General features: G+C 36.9%; 2 protein-coding genes across 3 annotated transcripts in view; one reads left to right on the forward strand and one right to left on the reverse strand.

Annotated features, from left to right (window-relative positions):
* Positions 1–21,624, reverse strand: part of LOC108722905 (zinc finger protein 91) — a 342,323-nt gene that overhangs the window by 1,274 nt on the left and 319,425 nt on the right. The window lies entirely within an intron of this gene.
* Positions 1,936–21,145, forward strand: Oct-TyrR (Octopamine-Tyramine receptor). Of its 2 annotated transcripts, XM_018448293.1 has the most exons (3): positions 1,936–2,272; positions 12,746–12,910; positions 18,744–21,145. In XM_018448293.1, the coding sequence occupies exon 3, from the start codon at positions 18,761–18,763 to the stop codon at positions 19,970–19,972; it is 1,212 nt and encodes a 403-aa protein (XP_018303795.1). In that variant the 5' UTR covers positions 1,936–2,272; positions 12,746–12,910; positions 18,744–18,760; the 3' UTR covers positions 19,973–21,145. The 2 variants fall into 2 exon arrangements, with proteins under 2 accessions (XP_018303795.1, XP_018303796.1); XM_018448294.1 differs by lacking the exon at positions 12,746–12,910.

A 21,624-nucleotide genomic window follows, 5' to 3' on the forward strand; every position in this document is an offset into this window, starting at 1 on the left:
TGTAAATACATTTGATCACAGATTTATTAGGCGTAAATAAATTGAGTACGTTCGTTTGTTTAGTGCAATCCACGCATGTAAGTATACGCAATTTGTCTCGATAAATCTGCGATAGAGCATAAATCACACGACATGATAGTACATTTAACCAAATGCCAATATCGGCATCTAGTATGTCCTTCTCATTATCAAATGTATTGTAAGCGCGGAACTATCTATTCGTTATTGTCAGCGATCTGTCTCGATTGATAGGGAAGCGTTTGAATACCTTCGATGGTTTACTTGGTCGTATCGATTTGTCTGTTACGTGACGCCAATCCCCATTGAACATTTTCTCTATTAACTTTCGTATTCACAGTTTGTAAACTACTTGCAACGAGAGAAACCCAGAAAGGATTAATTATCAATTAAGAAAGGATCACTTCCGATTATCTGCTTATCAGTCATTCTTCTTATCATTAATAGTTCCGTCTCTCGTTGATAAATTTTTATAATTTCTATATGACTCACATACGTACGAATTATGTACTTCTATATTATATCAAAAAGATTTAAAGCTGTCTACACGTCATAAATGATTGTAGGTTAAGAGATAAGAGAAGATAATACATTATAATATTATATATTTTTATATTTTATATTTTATACTTTTCATTTTAGATATAGAATATAATCCTCTGTGCAAATCCGTTGCAACGATGACGACGTAGCGAAAAGTTGGTAGATAGCAGATTGTGTTGGTTTTTGTTTTTATTATAAATATTCTAACTAACGTAACTGATAAAAACTTTGGTAAAATTTGAATATGTAAATAAGTGTATTACATAGTTTTTGATAGCAGGACACCGTTCTTAGTATAGAAAGCTTTTACAGTGCAAAATACTTGAAAGTATAATCTCCTTATCTTCTACCATTTATAAAGTTAGACATTCTATGAAATGACATCCATGTTCTCCAGAATCGGATAATGTGAGAAAAGCAGATTCAGCTTTAACAGAATCTCAATTTAAATATCAGATGGAAATTAAATAAAATATAAAAATATTTGATTTTAATGTTGACATTTAAAAAAAATTGTAAAAAATCGTGGAAAAGAATAGTATTTAATTAAATTTTCAATTCTCTCTCTCTCTCTCTCTTTGATAAATCTAATTTAAAATGAGCAGAAGTTTCATTATAAATGATCTTGATTCTGACACAATCTGTGTGCATCATTTATATATTTCGCAATAGAGATAATATATACTTGTTTAGGTTCCCATTACGCCGAGTAATTAAAGCGAGATAAGAAACTCCAACATGAAGAATAACACTGTACGCATTTCCGAGTAACCTTACCAAATTGAATTGACTGCTATTATAAACTACGCAACACACACATTGACAAATAAAACACGAGCTGCCGAAGAGAAAAAAATGATTAGACGACCGAGCATGAGGTTAACGACATCCGACAAGAAGTTTCTGCACCCACGGAATGATATCGTGCGGTAGAAGAGTGGGATAAAGATAAAGATAGATAGCGAGAGAGACAAAGAGGGGGGGGGGGAGAGATGAGAAAACGAGAAAAAGAAAGGAGTGAGAAAGAGAGAGAGGAGGGGAGAGAGACAGATGTCAAGCAACGGAGGCGCACGCGACGCGTTTACGAAATGCTTCCCCTTTCTTTTATCCCCCTCATGCGAGCAGCATCCTCTGCAACGTGCGCTGGTCTCTTTAACTATCTCGTTTTTACCCTTTCCGCCGGATTACTCCCATCCTTTCTCTCTTCTGCTATAGAAAAACGAGAGAAAGAGAGAGGAGAGAGAGAGAGAGAGAAAGAGAATTTCTCGCGTTCGACGGAAACCTGCGCAAAGCGACGGCGACGGTGCGCTCAAACGAGGAGCAGCATCGGGCGGACGCGCGGTAGCGGTTGGTGTCGTCAGTCGTAGCGAGCGAGCGTGGGAGAGCGTCAGATCGAGAGGGAGGAGGACCGAGGGAAGCTGCGGATACCGGGCAAGAGCGAGAGAATACGCCGCGCGCGGCAACCGATCAGAGAAAGAAGGTTCGGCGTGGAGCGGAGGCGAAACGGTGGAGAGAGAAAGAAAGAAAGAGAGAGAGAGAGGGGGGGGAGAAAGAGAAAGGGAGAGAGAGAGTAAGAGAATACGCGTCCGCGTCTTTTCGACGTCGACGCAACCAGGTTGGCGCAGAATAGCTGCTCAGTGCTCGTCGAACGGCGCCGCGCTGCGACGGGACGATGCCGCCGCGCCCTGCGCCACCGATCGACCGATCTCAGGTACGCGAAAGAGGAGATTATCGTCCGGCGAAACGCGAAGGTACGGGTCCACCCCCGTTACTCGGCGCGAGTCCTCGAGAGCTCGCCGTGGTGAGTCGCGAGCTCTCGTGGAAGTTCTCTCGCGACCGCCGCGACGATTGCGGGCGCGATTCACGAGGAGGCTGAATACGAGAGTACAAATTTCAGATCGAACAAGTCTTCGATCCTTTGGTTGTACCGATGCAGCACGATCGTCGTAGCGAATTCGTGAGAAAGTTACACGCGATGATCATAATAAACGCGAATCTTCCGCGATGCATGCTCTGTAAAAGTTTCGAAGTGTCTGAGACGTGGCTGCTGCCTCGATTTCCTGCCGGGATCTTTGGCGTCTCTTGTGATTGATCGAAAGTCATTCATGTGTATAGACGCGTATCGACTTCGAAGACATGTATTCCCACGAGTTTCCCGACGATTTCCGTCGCGAATTTCCATTCGATCTTCCGCGTAGTCGAGAGATCGCCCGAGATAGGTATAGGTAGGTGACCAGGGAAAATGGGCCCTCACATCCCTTCGTAATTTACCTTATTATTTCCCCGGGGATCTTGCGATCTCGCCGCCGGCAATTTATACTCGCGACTTCAGACGACGCTATAAATTGGTGTACTTTACTCGTTCGCCAGCGATCGCAAGGAAGTTGCTCCCCTCGAGAATACGATGCTCGACGATCGGTTGCATCAAGGTGAATTGACTTTAACTTTTTGTAATTTCCAAGCTTCTCTCTCAATAAGGCTCATAAAACCTTTGATAAAATTATAGGAGGATTGTGCAAGTATCCCTGAAAGTATCTCATACTGAAAAAATTTCTGATTGCAAATAGATGAATTGGAAGATTTTGATCATATCAATCAGAATTCTGATTATCTTAATTAGAATTATAAAGATATAAAAATAGATCTAACCAGAAAATTCTGATTTATCTATTTTTAATCAAAATTCCAATTAATTTAATGCAGTCGACTCTTTTCAGCGCAACAATTTTTTTTTGTTTTAATATGAATATAGGATGGTTTGTCATTTGCTAATGAAAGACGAGTTCTTTTTCGACGAATTCGGTGCGTTGTGTGAATCAATTTTTTCCCGCGGGTCCATTCTTTTCCGCCGCGATTGTCGAAATGGTCGCTTAATTCGGCAAATGTTAGATGAATATTTTGAGTATACACTCGGGACGGAGAAGCGCTATGCGTCTCGTGAGAGCTTTTACAAGATGGTTATAGCGCGAACATCAATGTTCCTTCTCTCGGCTAAGAAGTAGTTAGAACGTATCTTCAGCCAGACAGACACTGGTTCGTGCTATACTTTTTCTAGCTTAACTTTCGCGTGGTGCCATTCAAATATTTTTCAACGTTCTCTCTCGTGAGAGTAATCGGACAAAAAAGCTATCGCTATCGGGAATAGCTTTTAACGCAAAAACTTGTTACTATATTTGCCGTAAAAAAACATGAATTTAGCCATGCAAAAACATAACTTCGAATTGTCATTTTTTTATTGAATTATTTAATAACAAATATTATTTATTAACGAATATGAAATATGTCAACTTTTATATTATATAGAGCAAATATTTTTTTAATAATTTTTTAATATTTATATATTTATATATTTGTTATATTACAATATATAGTTCAAATTTTTTTCATATATATATATATTTTATATAAATATTTTAATTTAGTAAAGCAAAAGGAAAACGAAAAATGTTTTCATAACGAAAGTTATATATTCAACTAAACCAGAAAATTATTTTAAATATATGATCGATACACAATTTATGTGTTTAATAACAAAATTGTCGCGGAAATTGTTTTTCAACATTCGACATCTTGTTTATACAGTTCCTTACTTTTTTATTATTTATTAGTATTGATTTTATTTTACATAAAGCCGATATTTTATACATTTAGATTATTGATTACATTTTTAATAGATAATATCGTGTAAGTTAATGAATAAAATAGAAAGAAGTCCGTATTTAATACTTAAATTTAACAATCACTTTTTCCTTTTTGCGAGAACGATACTTGTTATTTCATTTTACATGATTAATTTTTCTCCGTCTTTTTACATTTGTATCCTTTCGCGAAATATTTGTTGCCAAACGCGTAATCCGTTTTTTAAAATGTTATTTACGATTGTTTATAAATATTTGCGTGGGTGGTATACATGTTTATGAATATACGTTACATATATCAGTCATGTATCTTAATCCGTGCAAATTCGTTTGCGCACGCGATATTTCGTCTTTGTATGCCGTAATTCGACGGCAGTTTTTAGGTCCATTACAATGACGAAGCGCGCTCCATAGCGATGGAGATGCTCGACGTGCGCTGGCACGTTAGTGAATTTTCGCCGCATAGGAAAGAGAGGCATAGGTTATTGATTATCGTGAATGGCTTTATAAATAACTGATCGTGTAGGAGCACCCGTCGGAGACGCGTAAATATCGCTCGGCGAGTCGTTTTTTAAAATCGCTACCGATACTATCCAGATGCCCTGCGATATGGAATTATAGACGCTCTCGATCGAGGAACATCCCAATTATCGAATAGTGGAATCGTGGAAGATTTTTTCCATGCTTTTTTTTCGAGATCAGGAAGATTACTGCATAATAATGGGGAATAAGTGTCATACAAATCTTGTTTAAAATACGCGAATTAAATCGGATTGCGGAATTCATTTCCGCGAAATCGAATCTAATTTAGAAAATCACGAATTTTTTAATATTCGTACTTCCACTGGTTTGTAAACGAAGTATACCGATGTGTGATAAAATAATTTTGTAAAATATCTCATAAATCCTGGTTTCTGTTAAGCTTTATTAATAAACGGTCGCGTAATTTCAGCTAAATGTGTCCTGCATGTGATGAAAATATTCCACTTGTTAAATTTTCCATCTATTTATTAATTCACGAATTCAGAAACGGAATTTATATGAGGCATTCAAAAATTCTACTTATGTATTCAAAAAGAAAGCGCGTTTAGCTTGATCCATAAAAGAAGAATTACAGAGAGACTGTAAAAAAATTATAATTTTTTATACGACTTGAATTAATGATACGTTAAATTTTTTACATAAAACTATGAATTTTTTCACTATTTATGCCTACGAGAGGGTCGGATATCGCGATCGATTAGGGGATGCTCTTTCAAATTGCAAAAGGTACTGATGCGCGATATATAGGACGGCAATAATAGATTGACCGGAAGCAAGTTGTCCATCGCACCCATGCGGGATCTCTGTATGGATAATAATTCTAGTATGAGTACTAGTGTAGCCGTTGATAAATGAAAATTGCTGTGTATACGATACGATAATAACTCGTTCGTCGTTAAATCTAACATGTCATTTCTTGAGATCAAAGTATTATCTGCTTCATTGAATTCCTCGTTGATAGATATCGATAGAATTGATCGTTTTCATTAATATCAGTTGACGTTCCGTTCAAAGATTTAAAAAATAGACGTGAGAAAATTCGTACACAATGCACGAAGATCAATAAATGCGCGACGGTATTCAGTACGTGACTTTCGGCAAAACTTGAATTGTAAAAGATTGATCTTATGGTTTCTGCAAAATTTAGATTGCACAGGATCGCGGATGATTCCTCGTATTCATTGTAAAATGAAAATATCAAGGGCTATACTTTCAGTAAAAAAAAAGAATATTTTACATTGTTCACGATTTCTTCTTTACGAATTTGTTACTACCGGAATATATAGAAACGAGTTTAATTTTAATATCGCTACGTGGATAATAATGAATATAGGATCTTTTATGTCACATTCTAAATTGAAATGTTCCATGCGAAATGACATTTATATTAATGTATACATTTTGGTTTATAAATAAGACTACTCGATATGTGTCATAATCTTTTTTAATTCCGCAACGGATATCCATGTAGAAACACTATGTGATAACGCTGATTGAAAATACTGTGAAATACGGAACGTAGCGATATTTATTGAAAAAGATGAAGCAATTAATATAATTAAAATTAATTGGGAGCTAGATCGCTCCTAAGTTTTCTTATTTCGACTTCATTTGAATAATTCTGATATTAAAAAGAAAATTAAGTTTTCGCGAGGATAATTATATCGTAGAATATTGTGTCGAATAAGTCGAATTATAAAACCTCGATTAAAGTTAATGAGAGATATTGAATAATAAAATGCGTATAATTAGAAATTTTGCCGTGCGGCTTGTTGGTCGATCGCTGTTTTAATAATCGTAGGTCAATGCACGACTTTGCTTGTACAAATGATTCGGTGATGTATTGGGTTTGCTTTCTCCATAATCAAGAATTACATTTTCCGACAATATGTGAACGAATTATGCCGATTTTGATATTTATCGGAAAATGTAATTCTTATATAAATAAATTATTTTAATAAATTTTTCGACACAATAATTTGAATATCTAATCTATCTATCGCTATCTAATCTACAATAAAAATTACTTTTTTTTATGTACTAAGGAACTTTTGGAAGTACTCTCATAATAAGAATTTTCATCGTATCGAGTGTCTGTCACTTGACTCTTTATGTGTGTCATATGAATCTTCAGCCTGTCTATTGTGGTAATGGACCTAAAATTGGTCTCTTTGACAGGACACTTTGCGGTATTATGTCTCTGGTTCATCAGCGACTGACAACGGATTCTAATTGTTCGTTTAAATTGTCCACATATTTCCGCCCATCTTCAAACGAACAGTTAATAATATTTCACTTATGACACGATAATGGACAAATATTTTTGTAGAAAATGATTTCATGTTACACTCTTGAGTTAAATAGTAAAAAAGAGAATGACGTTAGATCTCGGGTACCTTAATATTTTTAATCCTCCGGAGAATTGACAGTGGGTTTATTGGATTATATATAAATCTCAATTATAAATCTCTTTGTAAAAAATATATGTCAAGCAATTTACTTTTCTTTATTTTACATTTGCAGACTTGAGTTATTCTTGTTAAAATATACATATTTGGTATTTATTTTCTTTTATATGAGTCATGTCATTTTGGTTCCTTGAAATTAATTATATAGTGTCTTTTAATCCTTCGATGCCACTCTATATCGTACTATCATATTGAATATTGTGATAAATATCACTTGAATGTATGACAATTCTCTTTTCAAAACACTAGATTAAAAGAAATATAACGATAATATAACGAGCAAATATATATATCTTTATTAATAAAAAATTAAATATAACAAAGTAAAAGAAACGTCGGGTATAAATATCATATTGAAAATGGCACTAAAAGATTAAATAAAATGGATTTTACAGATCCAGCTTCTGTAACTGTTAGAGATTTTGATATCAGCTCCAGAGGGTTTGTAGGTAATTACAATCTATTATACTGCGGATAATAGATTACATAATAGTTTCTATTAAAATGCTGTGTAATGTTTTCACTAAAATACGTATAAATACATGTTACTGAAAGTTGTAATGCAATTTGTCTGAAAATCTATAAACTCGGTGGGAACTATTTAGTTGGTTCCAACAACTGTCACGTATCCCCGTGAAAACATTGCTTTCTATGCCACATCTCACCTCTTTGCTGCTTTAACTTCGTAATTTTGTTGAAATTCGTGCCCAAGCTTCGATTTGCAATTTAATTAACGTGAGTGGAATCTGCCACCAATAGAATATTTTCCATTTAATGTATGTACGTATAATTAATGTGTATATATATATATATATATACAAGTTTATAAATCATCATGACATTAGGAATGTTATGTTGATTATAACTATTTCGATCGCGCATTTTCATAAGTAATTAGTACTTCATATATATCGGATTGGAACAAAAGTTTGTAGCCCAATAAACTTTAAAATTCAGATAGTTGTAATTTCGTTCAAAATGAACGAAATTTAAATTAAAAAACAGTTTTATATATATATATATAGCTTAAAATTTCTAATTTTTAAAGGTCACGACGTCTTTTTAGTTTCTATGAGTTTGATAATTTTTACATACAGAAAACTATGAGTTGAACAAAATGGGAATTTTTTTTTCCACTTTGTGAATCTATCACGTACCTAAAAAAACTTACAAAAAGCATTGACTTTCTAACTTTAAGCTTTCTAACTGAAAGCTTAGTTTTCTCTATAAAATTGTTCATAAGATTTTTTTCCTTACTGAATTACATTATTATGAATCAAATAAAAAGAGCATTTTGACTTTGATTGCTCATAAAATTAAAATTGAAATTAAAATTTCGTTAAAAATCGCATCGTAATTAAAAAAACAAACTTTTAAAACTAAAACTTTGCTCCATTGAACAGTATAATTGTCTAATTAAAAAAAATCTTTTTTAAACATGTAGACATAATGTAGAAATGAAGTAGCGCATTGAACTAGCGTTTCAACCCAATACATAATGTAATTAGATATGCTACAGCGCTAGTCATTGAAGTATTAGAACACATTAAATGGCCGGTAAATTCACAAAGCCCGGGCAAAATTACGAGCAATTAACTGGAAGGTCTACAAATACATATAGAGAAGCAATTTGTCCATGTAGCTATGCATTTTTACGGTAATATTAAGCGTTGTTTGTAGCGACGTACGATCATAGTTATGTAAATATCAGTAAAAGGAGACGCAATAATGACTATAGATACAAAAAGCTGTAAAAGTGCAGAAGAAATTCGCAACAATGTATCCGCTGCAATGCGTTCTTTTATCGTCGTAAAAGTGATAAAATTGAGAGAAGGAAAAAGAGCTTTGTTACTAAGGGAGGTCTATCGAAATTTGAAACGAGAATCTCTCGCTTTTCTCGCCGATTGTCCTCGTTTTATGAAATCACCCGTGTTCGATATGTTTCGAATTCTCAAGATGCTGGTAGTACCGGATTTGCTTAAAATGCTTACAAGCGATGTCATTAATATGAGAAAAGCTGCAATACTGACGTAGTTTCTCGGTACATAAGTTGAATTATAAAAGTTCTCTCTACTCTTTTCATTCTTCTCTAAGTTTAATTTCTACGACGTACCGTTGTTAGCACTTTATATCTTCATGCTCTATTATATATAATTTATATAATCATATAAAAGCTTATGTATATTTTACGATGGTTAAATGACCTGGTTTAGCTGAAGCACTTGCACGTAACTTTATATAATTCTTCGAAGAACGCTAGGCCTCAGGGGAATCGATATAATTTCGAACTTCATAAGAAAAAGTTCAATTACGTACGAAAGCATCGAAAATTATGAAGATAAAGCTCCCGCGGTTGAGTACGAACAATTGGAAGTAGCTTACACTTACTTGTATAAATTATTATCTTTCAGTTTTGCGGTAAAACTTTGCGGAGTAACTAGAATAACATCAGACTTGCGAGAATATGTAAATTAACATCATGCTTTATACATATAATGGATAGCATATAACGTTGCTCTCGGAGTCGCGCTTTTAAACAGCCGGTTTTAATATTATGCAAGTGTTTGTTATAATTAAAGTTGGAAAAGTTACACTGGTGAGATAAAATTTGTTGATATCGCGCTGATAATGCGAGACGCAAAACAGATCATGACACGAATGTGGAGAATAGCGTTATCGTATCTCTTGATTCGATTAAATCCATTCGAAATTTAAATTTATGAAAAATATAAGGTCCGTGAGCAGTTGCTTATACCCCCTGCAACCTTTGTGTATGGAAGATAGATCAGCGAAATAAGAAAGCTCCCTCAGAGCGAACAGCAATTTCCCTATAAGAAGGATCCATCAGTGAAATCTGGCAAGGAAAATACACGATGGAGCACACGACTGTATACGCGGCATGATAATATCCTGTTCAATTCTTCTTTTTATTACGTAAAACTCGTTTCGTTCTGAAATATGGAATACGTTCGACGATGCATACACAGTGGTCATAGTGAGCTTTCTAGGAATGTTCTATATCTCTGATTTATACACTCAAACACATTTCTCATATTCTCGAATGCTTGTCATGCAGCTAAATTACGTCTAACAGAAATTGTAAAGCATGACGTAATATCGCGCTGGAACGCAACTGCAATGAGGAAAAATAAAATATCGAATCGATCCGAAATTAGAACTCTATTGCAGAAGTGACATATGTCGGATAACGAAGTGATCAAAGCATAACTTATCAGAATTACAATTACTCTGTCAAATTAGCTGCGTAATGCGAAGTGATTAGAACATGTGCAGGCTTAAACCTGAATCAAATGGAAAGCCGGCTATTCAAAAACAATGAGAAAGTTCTTATTATTAACGCTCAAAACTATCTGCCATTAAAGTATCCTTGCGTTGAGTAATTCGTTGAGTAATTTGTTTCAAGCATTACTTATTTGTTTCTTTTGTTTCACATATTTACTTGGCAGAATCTTATGGGACTGCATTTTATATGAACCGACTATTTCGATCATTTCGCAGAGTGCTCGAGATCATAAATTTCAGTCAGGTCAATCGCCAGTCTGCTATCTCTTGCGTACATTTACGAGCAAATTCGATTGAGATGAATCCCATAGGAATCGATATGCCAGTTCCGTGAGTAGTGAGTTCGAGATCCTGCTGGAATAGTAAATGGGATACGAATTTACGATGGAAACAATATATGATATAAATTTCCTAGAAACGCCTGTTGCCTTCGTATGTACCTTTTACAAATTGTAGCATTTTTTTCGTTTTATTTTCTTATGTTTACTTAATGGAGCTTCATTAATTTCCTCTCATATTCTAACTCGATATTTTTTTTCTTATAAAAGTCTCTTCTCATAAAAGGATTTTCTCTCTAAGATAAAGTTATACATTACTTTCTACCGAGACGATGTTGGACGTGAATCACGAATTAAATTTAAATCCGCACCCTCATCAAAAGCGTGTCCTGGAACTTATTATTGAATAATACTCACGCAATTTTATCTCTTAGCTATATGCCACCGTACTTTCCTTAGAAAGATTCGACATCTCTTACAAGTGCGATTCTTCTTTTGTTGAGCTTCACCGTCGAAATTTCATTTTACGATAGAAACTTGCTGGTGACATTCCGTGTCACACGATTTAAATCTCCCTTTTGTTTTCTCGGTCCTCATGCGCGCAGACGTTTGTCCTCCTTCCAGAAAATCGAACATTTTCCAAAGTGGAAGTTTGCTACGGATGAAATATGCAGAACGTGCCGCAACGTCGATTTAATCCCTTAGCTGCTAAAATCGACTATTGTCACTCGTAAAACGGACCTCCTTATCTAACCCGGCAAGAGCATCTATGGTTCCGTAAATCGCAGCTATAATATCACGCTATATTACAGTAATAATTACAATCTATATTTGTACTGTTATATTGCGCAATCATTTGCTTTATAACCTTTCTTATATTACTTTACAAAGTTATAGCGCCATGAATATGGTAGCGTAAACATCAATTTAGTACGCTGGCGTGATAACGAGGTAGCACGAACCTTTATTTATTTTTAGAAATCAAATTTTTCATTTACTATATGACATTATATCGTTACATCACCCTTTCTGATATTATATTGTAAACATTCATAAATAAACAAATAAGTAAAAGGAAAGTAGTAAAGAAAGTAATAAGGAAGAGAATGCTAGGAAACAAATATGACGAATGTGCTGTAATTTAAGATCAAAAGACACGAGGCACTTTTATAATATTTTTATATCGTTCTCTAGTATCATTTTCTTTGTTTTTCTATTCGAATTTCCGGACGTAAAATTTTCTTTTTTCGTTTTATAACAGTGATCATACACGAATAAAAACAATTTTACGTTTTACAGAATACGGAATTTTTATCACCCCGCGTTCCCGCGAGAAATTTGCAAACAGTATGTTTGTGTATAATCAGTCTACGTTATTTACCGCGTTTGTTTTTACAATATAAATTTCCTATTATAAAGTTTCCTGTTGCAAATGTAAATTATACATATGGGTAAACCTTCATGCACATTCTTCTGAAACTGGGTTAAGTCTCGAATTAAATTTCTCCTTACCGCAGTAAAACCTTCTTCGTCCTTCAGGGGAAAAAAGATCGGACAAACTTTTCGATGCAGCATTTGCCATGTATTTGCGCGTTCTATTTTATTGGATCCGCACAAAACGAATCGAAAAGAATTACGATACGGATGTAATTCTATTTTTATTTATCACATATTTATACAGAACACGGTAACACACACACACACACACACACAACAATATGAAAATCAGTTATGCATGATACAGCGAGGTATAGAAACTCACGTAAAACTGACTCCCTTCGTATATTTGTTCAAAATTCAATTTCTGATTATCGATGGAAAAGAAATATATTCCACTGTACATATTATATTAAGAGCAGAGTACATCAAAAGTCAATTCAATTACAATCTCATTTCGATGAATTAATAAAGGACATTTCAAAGTGTAAACGATTCTGTCTTTTATTGCACACAGATGGTGTAATTCGTGGGAGCCAATGATCAATTTGATCTGCGATCCTTGCTGAAATCAGCCGATCGATTGTCGATCATCGCAAGCAGGGCAGGAAATCAAGATGTGACGCAATGTATCTTTGACGGTTTTGCATTAAAGACCAGACGCCTAGCGGTGGACTTAATAGTAAGTGCTTTGTCATTCAGAGAGATTGCATCACAAATCGTAGCCGAAAGGTAGCTAGATCTCGAGAACGACGAAGATAATTTCGTCAGTTAAGAATTAAGGTTACGACTTCGTCCAGGAAATCCAATTATTTTAGAGTACTTTGCTGACAACTTTCTTCTTCCGGTTTCCAACTTATTTCTAAAGCCCTGACTGCATTTTGATTTTGTTCGCAGTGAGTACAATTGATTTTATTGTATGGCTATCTCAGCGTGATTGTATGACTAAAAAAAATGACTGATTATGAGATTGTTTTGTTAGTAAAAGTTTATCATTTTCGCTTCGCAATTCAAATTTGTCATATACACAATTTATTGCGGAGGATATTTGCTTAATGTATCATCGTCAAAACAAATATTTTTTTTAATATTGATACTGTAAATATTGGTCAGATCACATGTAGGTCATATATAAATTGAAAATGAAATAACTTTTTAATTACGCAAACGACAGATTTACAATCTATGACCTGTTTCGTGATTAATGTCAGAACAGGCTCCAAATATTCGACAAGTGCCCTTTCGCGTTCATGCCAATTGCGCCTCATCGATTGCTATTGAGAGACAGAGGCATAGCATTCCTCTGTTAATACTCCGCACTCGAAACGTTACGAGTTAACGTTTGATTTACTAATGAAGTGAACGACACACGTTAATACGCCGCACGTATAATTCTAATAGTATTATTCGCTTGTTATTGTCTCATGTTACACTCATGAAATCAATAGTCTTTTGTCATTGCGCGAGTACGCCGTCGTCTCCTGATAGGAAAATATTACGAGCGTGCCGCGCTCGAGTGCACTCGAAATATACGAGAGAAGTAATTTTTACGGGTTAATTATTATTATTTTATGCTTACTGGGAAAAAAAACATTGAAAGAGCAGAGAGAGCTATTTAACATTGGACGTCCAAAGAAATACGCGCCTTGTTTTAAAATTTTTCCGTTTTATTAAATAAAATTTTTTTTCATAAATAAAGATTTTAATTTAAAAAATACTTAAAATGACAGATAAATATGTTTAAAAAATAAAAAGAGGGATTTAATCTTAAATAAATTATTATGGTATGTCATTTTTTTAATAACGTTATCAATAGGACAAAGCAACGATACAATATTGCAACAATACATGGAATGTTATTTCAAATGGGTTTTGGAATTGGAATCGATTGTACTTTCCGCTCTAATCAAAACTCGGAAACAACTATGAGTTACTGCGGTTGACGCACTTTAATTAGGCTATTCTAGTTACAAACTTAAACAAAGTGAAATTCTATGTTGAAGCTACACTATTCAACAAATTAAGCAAAATATTTCTTAACAAGTTGAACGAATGAAAATATATCTTCGTATTAAATACCTACATTCATCTCGATATGTCCTTTACAAATTTCTGATTATTATTGGTAATGTTCAATCAGCCGCAAGTTTGAGCGAATTGAATACGCGGGGACATTTTGAATAGAATCATGCATTTTAAGCGGTTAGTTTGATAGGATTTCCTGTTTTACAAAAAATACATTCCAGCGAAACAATGTGTGTAATCGATTAAAAAATGTAACAGGAATGTACATAATTGCTGCTTGAGAACAAGATGCGCTGAAGTTCACCCATATATTCGTGTGTAACAACGCATAAGGATGTGGTCGGTGTCACGTAACGCTGTATACCGTATTACATTGTGGCGCGATAAAATAGAATTTATCGATTGCGCGAAATTTATCTCACGTGACGCGATATCGACGAAAAATATGCAGCCTTTTCAATCCACGCCTCACAGAATTTTAAGGGCGACAATTTATGTGTGTGTTCGCTACGGTAGACGAGCTTTAACTCTAGCCTGAAAATTCCAGCATCCGGAGAGCAAAACGCGTACGCGCAGACCATTGAACGTTTTAGGAAAATTTCGATGCAATTTTTTCTAAACGGCGATCCTGTATTCGGGCTTGTAATTCAGTTGAAGGTGCGAAACCCCGTTGGCGATGGAGTTGTAATCGAATTGTTTGGGACGACGCGTTCAGTCATGGACGCTGTCGGCAGTGCGAGCTCTAACTTCATTTCTCTTTTTTTCTTTTTTTCTTTTTTTTTTTACGAAAATTTGTAATGTGCACTCGAGCGAATTTCACTGGTGAACTGTCACGAGCAGAATTACATGTATATTTCTCAGCTAGAAATACTCGTGGCAAAATAGTCCATATATTATCTGTAAACTATAGTCTTCAAACTTCGCGCATTCGCCGAAGACGTCTTAGGCTCGGTTTTTCGTTATCTAGTTAAATTATGGTTAGCCAGATGTTTTATCCAATGAGCTTCATATATGGTGATGTTATGGATGAAGCCTATTGGGTGAAACATCAGGTTAAGTTTAACCACAAGCTACCAGATAATGAAAAATCGGGCTGCGTGATTAATGAATTTTTCGCAATATTTTAAATATTACAAAGTTTATAATTGAACAATTTTAAGTTCAAGTCGGTAAAGCGGCTAGGTCTGCTTGCCGAGCAATTAAATATGATTGGTTGCATCCATAAGTAAGAACCAATTATGTTCATTCGCTCGGCAAGCATGCCTGGCCGCTTTGGGAGTGAGCGCGTTGCATGTCGTTACAAAGAATGAATTCGTGTGTGCTGAATATTATGTTACTAATAACTCCGTGCTTGAGTTTAAACGATCAATCGTGTAGTATGTACTTCTGCGGGTAAATGGAACGCAATACGAATCGAATTTAAAATCAGCCGATCATTTCCTCTTCCTATGCGGCTATAACATGAGAACTTCCATCGGAATGAAGAACATGCCTTTACAGCAAATCGATCAAATGGGATAAGCTTACAAAGCCGATTTCGAACGATGTTACGTATTATGAAAGTTCCATGATTGCTTTAATCAAATACAGCTCGATACGCTGTTTTAGCTGCAAATAGCCGATTTGAAATATTTCTGGCTGATTCTTGAGAGCTCCGGCGGGTAATTTCGTCGATTTTCCTGACGATTAACATCTTCTAACCGGGATATGATTCTTTTCTTTTTTTTTTATCGCGCATTTTGCGGTTCGTTGATTTGTCGGGGCTGTTATTAAAAGCATTCGTTGAGCTCCTACTTAAAAAACACTCCTCTGTATCGTGGTACTTTCGTTCCCTTTCCGCATTAACTAAATCAATATTTACCTCGTAAGCGAACATGTGTAATAATGAAGTTTGACTGTTCCCTCGTGCTTCAAATTAGTCAGCATACAGAAGCCGAGAGAGAGAGAGAGAGGGGAGGAGGGAGGGAGGGAGAGAGAGACAGAGAGGGAGAGAGAAAGAGATTCCGAGTACCCTCAGATGATGAAGTACCCGACGGTTTTGACACGACGAGCGGCAAACAGAACGGAGTTATACGGAGGAGTGATGTTTTCCCGGATTTCCAAGTGGTAATTACACGGAAGTAAGGGAACGTGAAAAATGTTATTCCGCGTGACCCATTTCTCTTTGCGATCGCTATCTCTTCAAAGGAAAGAAAGAAGTTAGATTTAAGAAATCCACCAAACGAGGCAAGGTTCTTCAACGGCTCGATATCGAAAAGAAGTTTTTAACGGTTCATGACATAAGTTTTATGAGAACACGGAATCATGCCTTACCGTCTCATACGGCGTTCGTTGCGTTTATCAGTGACACTATATACGCGTATCGTTAAGACTCTTACATATTTTTATTGGCGACGTTTCCTGTGCCGGGAGCGTGACTAAGCCGGGCTGCTTGCCGAACATTCGAAGCACGAAAATGGAAACGTTTTCCGCGCTCTCAGACTTACCGCAGGCTCTCGTGCAGAAAATAATACCTCGTGCGTGCGGAATATATGTATGTGCCGCAATCTGCGACCCAATAATTTATGACACAGAGAAAAAGTGCCGCTGGGATGCTTGACGTCGCGATTTATTAGGAACATTAACGATTTTACCAATTGTTTACAAATCATTTACAGTTACACGTTCAGGTTTTGTTAAATATACATACGTGTACGAATACTCATCCCTGTAACCGAACGGATCCATTTATTCAGGCAGTGTATCTTTGCTGCAAAAAAATATATGTCTAAATGAATTGAACGATAAATCTACGAGAATTATTGACCAGCAATAAAAAACATTTAAATTCTCTGTAAATAAAACTGTTAGCGAGTTAAAAAAATAAAATAGGATGGAAGTGAGATGGAAGTTCAAAGATAAACGTCCCTTAAATTGAATGAAAAGGAATACACACACTTGTACTATTTTTTTAATTGTCGCCGAACATTTTTCTTGAAACTCACTTTGATCTGCACGAATAATCGGCGATAAAAAAATTGCGAAACTTTCGAATTGCTTTGACAGACATCACATAAAACACACACACGATACGCGTATCACTCTCTATAGCGGTTTGATTTCTATCTCAATTTGTAAATCTATGTTACTGTCGATCGAAAAATTTGTCTAAAATAAACGAATTGGATTGGCAAATACCAACCGATTTCCGCAATCGCATAAAGTTTCGCAAAAGAAACGTGAAGTTTGTATTAATTTTCGTTCAAAACGACATTTCAAACCTTGGGATCGTATTACTTGGAACATTTCAAGAAATTCAGCCGTGATTTTGTATGGAATGTATTCCACGTATCGAACGTTACTTAAATATCATTTGATCTGTATAAATATATTTAGTATTCGTTAGCTGAACATTTGATTTTAAAAAATCAAATTGACTTTTGTATATTTAAACCGATACGGATTCATGTTACAAATGTCGCGCTGTTATTGATACCGTTCGACAATTAAAACAAACTAAAAAAAGGAAGAAAATACGAGAGAAGAAATTATTTACAATATGACAACTGCGTAATGTAGAATAAATCCGGCAAATACGCCACACTGGGATTTACGTTACAGAAGTCAGAAAAAATAGAAGGAGTGGGGGTAATTTTCTCGCAACTACTCTGTTACATGCCTTTATGTTATATTAGTATTGAGTTATAATTTCAGCTTCTTACTGTTAATATTAATGAAATTATTATGAATTGAATCGATTTATTACTGTAATAAGTAGCGCCATCATAAATTATAATCTACATAAAATGATTACTGTAGGGAGTGTAAAAGACCTAGTGGTTATTTCGTGACTTATACATACGTATAAAGGAATAAATAAAGCATGTTGTATAGCAAAATACAAGTGCTTTGCTTTCGTATTCTTTGTTTAATTTGTTGTCTTGTATATTCCACCTGTTTGGGATATACGGCATTTTTAGCGGGCGAGATTTATGCCCAAAGCATACAAAGTGCGCAGATTGAAATCAGTGCACTAAATGCAATAAACGCATTACATGAAATATGTACCTCTTGTCATAACACTTCTAATATATGTAGGAAGATTATAATTATTATTTATTACTTCATATACATATTTATCATTTTTATTCCTTAATAAAATTTTATAAACGCATTTTATAAGTTCTTGTGTCATTTTACGTCTTATTTATATGCATTATTTATAAATTTTTCATGAGCCGTACACATAACTCCCCCTCCCCCTATGAATAGCCATATATCCCACCCCTATGGGATATATGGCAAAAATGCAAGGGTTTCAAAAAATTTATTTTTTAGTAAGAAAAATTAATATTTCAAATTCCTAATATTTTTTTCATAATAGTAAAAAGTATAAAGTTTTTATTGGTATAGTTTATTTGCCTTAAACATGGTAAATAGTACTTGATAAATTAAATCTCCCTTAGGTGCGGCGTATATACCGGGTTTACCCTAATCAATTTGACTTACAGAGGGTATCCTGGACGACATGAACTCGAGCGGAGAGTCCGGCGGAACGATGTCGGAAGATTATGAAGTCGGAGGCTGCAGCGTCCAGGAAGAGGAGACGGGCTCGAATCTACCAACATGGGAGGCGGTGGCAGCCACGTTGACTTTGGGCTTCCTCGTGCTGGCGACGGTGTTCGGCAACGCATTGGTGATCCTGAGCGTGTTCACGTACCGGCCACTTCGGATTGTCCAGAACTTTTTCATCGTCTCGCTGGCGGTGGCCGATCTCGCGGTGGCGATACTCGTGATGCCATTTAACGTAGCTTACCTGCTACTGGGCAAATGGATCTTCGGCATTCATCTGTGCAAGCTGTGGCTGACATGTGACGTGCTCTGTTGCACCGCCAGTATCCTCAATTTATGCGCTATCGCGCTGGATCGTTATTGGGCGATCACCGATCCGATTAATTACGCCCAAAAACGCACCCTTAAACGAGTCCTAGGAACAATCGCGGGCGTGTGGATCCTTTCGGGTGCGATCAGCTCACCGCCGTTAGCCGGTTGGAACGACTGGCCAGAGGAATTGGAACCAGGCACTCCCTGTCAGCTTACTAGACGGCAGGGCTACGTTATATACTCGTCTTTGGGCTCATTCTTTATACCGTTGCTGCTGATGAGCCTGGTTTACCTGGAGATCTTTTTGGCGACGCGTAGGAGACTGCGAGAACGGGCCCGACAGAGCAGGCTGGGTCCGGTGCAGTCCACCAGACAACGCGAGACCGACGATGTCGAGGAGTCGGTCAGCTCAGAGACGAATCACAATGAGCGCTCGACGCCCCGTCTACAGGCGAAGCCATCGCTAATCGACGACGAGCCCACCGAAGTGACGATAGGTGACAACGATCGTCGTACCACTGCGTCCACTAGGCGAGGTGCCGGCGCCGGCGATGCCATCCCTGACACCTCGACCGTCTACCAGTTCATCGAGGAGCGACAGCGAATCTCGTTGTCCAAGGAAAGACGCGCGGCGAGGACCCTCGGTGTCATCATGGGCGTCTTCGTCGTCTGCTGGCTGCCGTTCTTCCTCATGTACGTCATTGTGCCGTTTTGTCCGGCCTGCTGCCCGTCTGAGAGGATGGTGTACTTTATCACGTGGCTCGGCTACGTCAACAGCGCTCTGAACCCCCTCATCTACACGATCTTCAATCTTGATTATAGAAGGGCATTTAGGCGGCTGTTGCGAATCCGCTGAGCCCTCGCGGCCGTCGCGTTTGGCCCTTGGGCTTTCGCAGACGAGGGGGATCCTCGCGATTTCGTTCGGTCGTCCGAACCTCTCTCGCCGTTCGCGAGCCACGCGGAATCTCGCGGTGATCGGTTATTAAGGTTATAATAGCCTCTACGTCACGACTTCTATACTCACGGGATTTCCGTCTGCTAGCCAACAGGAGTCGTTAAGTAAGTTCTTCGTCCAGGGAAAAGCGCGTCGCTCGTCGTATCATGCCGGGATGGCGATACGTCGTAATTAATGGAAATTCAGACGTCTCGCTTACCCCGATCGCTTGTTCGCGAACACCTCGTTATGTTACGCGGTGAAAACTTGACGCAGTCAGCATTAGAGACGACGATGATGGCGACGAGTTACGAAACGACGAAGCGTCGCGGAGCGTGAACTCGGAGTAAGTAAGTTATCAGTAAATTCGCAGGATTATTACCGTTTTACACCAAGTTGCGAGCTAACTCTACGAAACTTGATAATTTATTTTCCACTACCACGTTTAATTAAGGTATCGATCCTATTAACCTGACTAATTACGTTTATCCGGTGAGTAGCGACGAAGAAAGCATGGCCGTAATTCTCTACCAAAGAAACGCATTACAACTATCATTTACGTCGTAAGAAGAAAGAAATATACGCAAATTTTCTCAGACAGTAAATTTTGATGTCGTAAACGTACATAACGGAAGATTAAGGATCGTTTTCACGAAAATTATTAGAATTGGTAGAACCAATTAATCTATCCACAATATACTTGACTCCTAAATCAAACATTCACAAAGTTGTTGAATTACTACGCGACTTTCAAAGTAAATTTCTTTTTTATGGAACGAAAAGTTGAACGCCATAAGAATCTTGAAAATTTCCTTCAACTAGTATAACGGATTGCCACGGCTTCGAAAGAGCCCGAAGAACGATGTGCACTTACCGTTGGTACTTCCCTGAAAATTTATCAGGAATCCCAAGAAGACGTCGAGAAAATGGATGGTTGCATCCTAGAAATGCACGAAGCGCATCGCAATCAAGATTGGCAGTCGACCCGGCGGCTAATCCGGTCCTGAAGAGCTTTTTAAGGGCGAAAGTTGAAAGGAAACTTTCTGCGGGAGTGATAAAGAAAATTATACTTCCTGTGCTGGCCGGCGACCACCTTTCCCGAATATCATTATGTAAAGTTTCGTCAACTCTATATGAATTTTCTCTCTTCTGTAGTTTCGATGATCAATCTAGCTGTGCTGGAAGATGATTAATGATCGAATTAGCTCTCGTGATCGTGTAAATGAGATTTATCATTAAATCAATAATGCTCGATACCGGGATTGTAATAGAATCGAGGTCATCGAGGAGGTCTCGCAAGAAGCCACCGTCGTTTCTTTCCTTCTGTGGCTTCGATGATCAATCTAACTGTGCTGGAAGATGATTAATGATTGAATTAGCTCCCATGAGCGTGTAATTGAGATTTATCATTAAATCAATAATGCTTGATATCGGATTGTAATGGAATCGAGGTCATCGAGGAGGTCTCTCGCGAGAAGCGATCGTCGTTTCTTTCCTCGTCGCGCACAGTTTCCGTCTCTTCGATGCACGAGAGCAAATATTTCCGTAGAACGTCAAGTAACTGACGATTTGGC

The sequence above is a fragment of the Mycetomoellerius zeteki genome, unplaced genomic scaffold (assembly GCF_001594055.1).
Source record: "Mycetomoellerius zeteki isolate Tzet28-1 unplaced genomic scaffold, Tzet1.0 scaffold221, whole genome shotgun sequence".
NCBI classification, from domain to species: domain Eukaryota; kingdom Metazoa; phylum Arthropoda; class Insecta; order Hymenoptera; family Formicidae; genus Mycetomoellerius; species Mycetomoellerius zeteki.